This window comes from Orycteropus afer, unplaced genomic scaffold (genome assembly GCF_000298275.1).
Source record: "Orycteropus afer afer isolate SDZICR_OR568_19922 unplaced genomic scaffold, OryAfe1.0 scaffold00011, whole genome shotgun sequence".
NCBI lineage: Eukaryota > Metazoa > Chordata > Mammalia > Tubulidentata > Orycteropodidae > Orycteropus > Orycteropus afer.
The window spans coordinates 8,728,411-8,731,439 of NW_006921598.1; the positions used below are offsets into that span (position 1 = coordinate 8,728,411).

Sequence of the window (3,029 nt, forward strand, 5' to 3'; positions counted from 1 at the left end):
AGTTTACAGAGCAAATTCATTTTCCGTACAATAGTTCATACACATTTTGTTTCATGACATGGATTGCAATTCCCCATAATGTAACAGCTCTCTTCCCACTTCCTTCCTGTAGTTATCTCTTTTCTGTATCCTTCCTTCCTATGCATTCCTGCCCTTCCCCCCACCCTCACCTGTCTCCCTGTGCAAACACTGCCCTTCTGTTCTCCCACAGTTGATCACTCTAAGGAGTGTATCTCCATGATGTAAATGTTCACCCTATTGCCTGTCTGTTGTTGGACTGAAAGCCACAGGAGTGAGTTCAGTTTCAGACCTGAAGTGTAACAAGGGGCTCCAGTCTCAGGGGTCTGCAAACCTGGTCTTTCTTTTTTTTTTTTTTTTAAATGATTTTGAGTTTTGTTCCGCGTTGTTCTCCCACTCTATCTGGGATAATCTGCACTGATCCCCCTCCAGGTAGTTGACAAGAGTAATGGGGCACCATCTAGTTCTTCGGGTCTCATAGTTATATAGGCTGAGGATTGCATGGTCTACCAGTCTCTTGGACTAATTGTTTCCATGCATCTTTGGTTTTCTTCATTCTTCTTTGCTCTATATGAGGAGTGACCCATCATTGTATCTAGATGGCCACTTGCAAGCTTTTAAAGCCCAGTCACTACTCACCAAAGTAGGATATTGACCAGTGTTCTTGTGTAGTATGTTATGCCAATTGAGCTTGATGTCCCCTGCACTTAAAATCACTCTTGTCTCAAAGCTCACGACCTTTTTCTCCATGCCATTCCTCACCAGCATCTCATTAGGTGATACTAAGTCCTTAGATTTTATCTTAACCTCTTGCCTTAAGGTTCTTCTTTTTAGGTCCTTTACAGAGCCTAACATTGTAACAGGCACAGAGTTAGAACATCAATAAATATTTATATGTTAATTATTCAGATTTCAAATATGTAGCTCAGTTTCAAAAAGGTTCTACAACAACTTGCAAAAACAGCTTTTATTATTCAGCATCCAGTATTTATTTGTGGAGTGTCTGTAAGAGGATACTTATAGACTGTACACCCTTGGAGCTTACATTATTTTAAAGTTACTTTAGCATGTGTGAACTTTAAACACAAATGTATGATTTTTTTTTTTAAGTGTATTATTTATTCCTAAGGCTAATGGACGATTTGAAGTGGGCAAGAAGATCTGTTTGAGCATCTCAGGACATCATCCTGAAACTTGGCAGCCTTCATGGAGTAGTGAGTATTAATGTATAGTGAATATACACTTTATATAACTTTTGGCAATTCATAATTATGAAGTATGTTTTCTTTGTGAGATTACAGCTGGTTTGGATAAATAATTTTATACTACTGAGTAAATAATGAAAATGCTTTTCCATGTCGAGATTGTGCCTAAGACAGCCCCACTGCCTATACTTTTTGTGTTGAAAGCCTTTTTTTCCTCTTTTCACAGTGAACCCAGTTCCTTTTACAAAGCAACTTTGATTGATGTTTATTTTTTATTTCAGTAAGAACAGCATTATTAGCCATCATTGGGTTTATGCCAACAAAAGGAGAAGGAGCCATAGGGTCTCTAGATTACACTCCTGAAGAAAGAAGAGCACTTGCCAAAAAGTAAGTGTAGCCTTTCATTCTGGTTTAGGTCTGAATGCTGCTCTGGAGGATGACTGTCAGGAGACAGGCTTTGTCTCTTACTTTTTGAGTTAACTTGGCTACAGTATCTGGTCTTACCTTTGCTGCTGTTGTAGAAATTCAGCTGTACCAATTTCTCAAGGGGCGACTAGAGTCTAAAGAATTGATTTTATACTATCTACTTTTTAAAAGTAGTCGATAACATCAGCCTACAGTGGGAGATATGTTCTCCAAGAAAACCTGGTCATTTGTTGCTACTCTGTTACAGATGAAAAAGAATCAGAGTAGTTATTTATATGTAGCTTTTCACAAGATTAAAAACTCCTTAAGAATGGAGAAGGAATCCACTTTATCCAACTTTGTGCCTACAGTATTGAGCTCATGTCAGATGCTCAGTAAATGATCTAGAATAAACTAAAGGAGTTAGATTATCAAGTAGTGATTGTGCGAAGGTAGTGCCTCCTGTTTTGTTTAGGTACGTTTCTCTCTTTATAGCCCAGATTAGTCATTAGATTCAAGGTATCCCCTGCTTGGGTAGTACTGAGATGTAATTCTTGATTTTGATGATTTTCCTATTTTGAATGCTCTGTTGCCTTCCATCCTTCAGACATAGATCTTCATTAGATTATTGTATATCTTACCCTAGTACAAGGAGCTCTGGTGGTGCAGTGATTAAGGCATTTGGCTGCTAACCAAAACGTCAGCGGTTTGAACCCACTGGCTGCTCCATGGAAGAAAGATGAGGTAGTATGCTTCTGTAAAGATTTACAGCCTTAGAAACCCAGTGGGGGTCACTGTGAGTTGGAGTTGACTTGGATGACAGTTAATTTGGTTTGGTTTAGTTACCCTAGCATAGCCCAGAGTAGGCCCTCCACACATTTGTTAAACAGATTTCAGTGTCTCATCAACAACATTTCTTTTTAAACCTTATTGCCAAATTCTGGAAATATACCTTACCCACAGCTACTTTGCATGGATTGTAATATATATTATTAATACATAGCATTTGTTTCTCTTTGACTTCCTAAATTAGCATTCTCTGATTGTTTTATCCAATTGATTTTATGTACAAGGAAAAAAAACAGACTTGGTTTCTTGTTGGACTTCTCAGTGTGTATGGTCTGGGTTCTTAGCCAGTGATAGAGGCTTTTTTAAACAGTGGTTTTACATTCAGTATAGCATACTACGCTATCCTTGTGGATATATTCAAAATAACACTTGGGTTTTTTTTTTTAATTTTATTTTGATTTGAGTGAAGATTTACAGAGTAAAAATTCACTTTTCATACAGCAGTTCACATAATATACTTTGTCTCATGTCATTGACCAAAATGTACAATGCAACAGCTCCCCTCCCACTTCCTCCCCATAGTTACCTCTTCCCAGTGTCCATCCCTCCATA

General features: G+C 37.9%; 1 protein-coding gene across 1 annotated transcript in view; it reads left to right on the plus strand.

The window, feature by feature from the left end:
• Window positions 1-3,029, plus strand: part of UBE2J1 (ubiquitin conjugating enzyme E2 J1) — a 54,630-nt gene that overhangs the window by 37,216 nt on the left and 14,385 nt on the right. Inside the window, exons 2-3 of the mRNA XM_042782262.1 lie at window positions 1,148-1,232; window positions 1,505-1,610. Of these exons, the coding sequence (XP_042638196.1) occupies window positions 1,148-1,232; window positions 1,505-1,610 (191 nt within the window). The remainder of the gene's footprint in view (window positions 1-1,147; window positions 1,233-1,504; window positions 1,611-3,029) is intronic.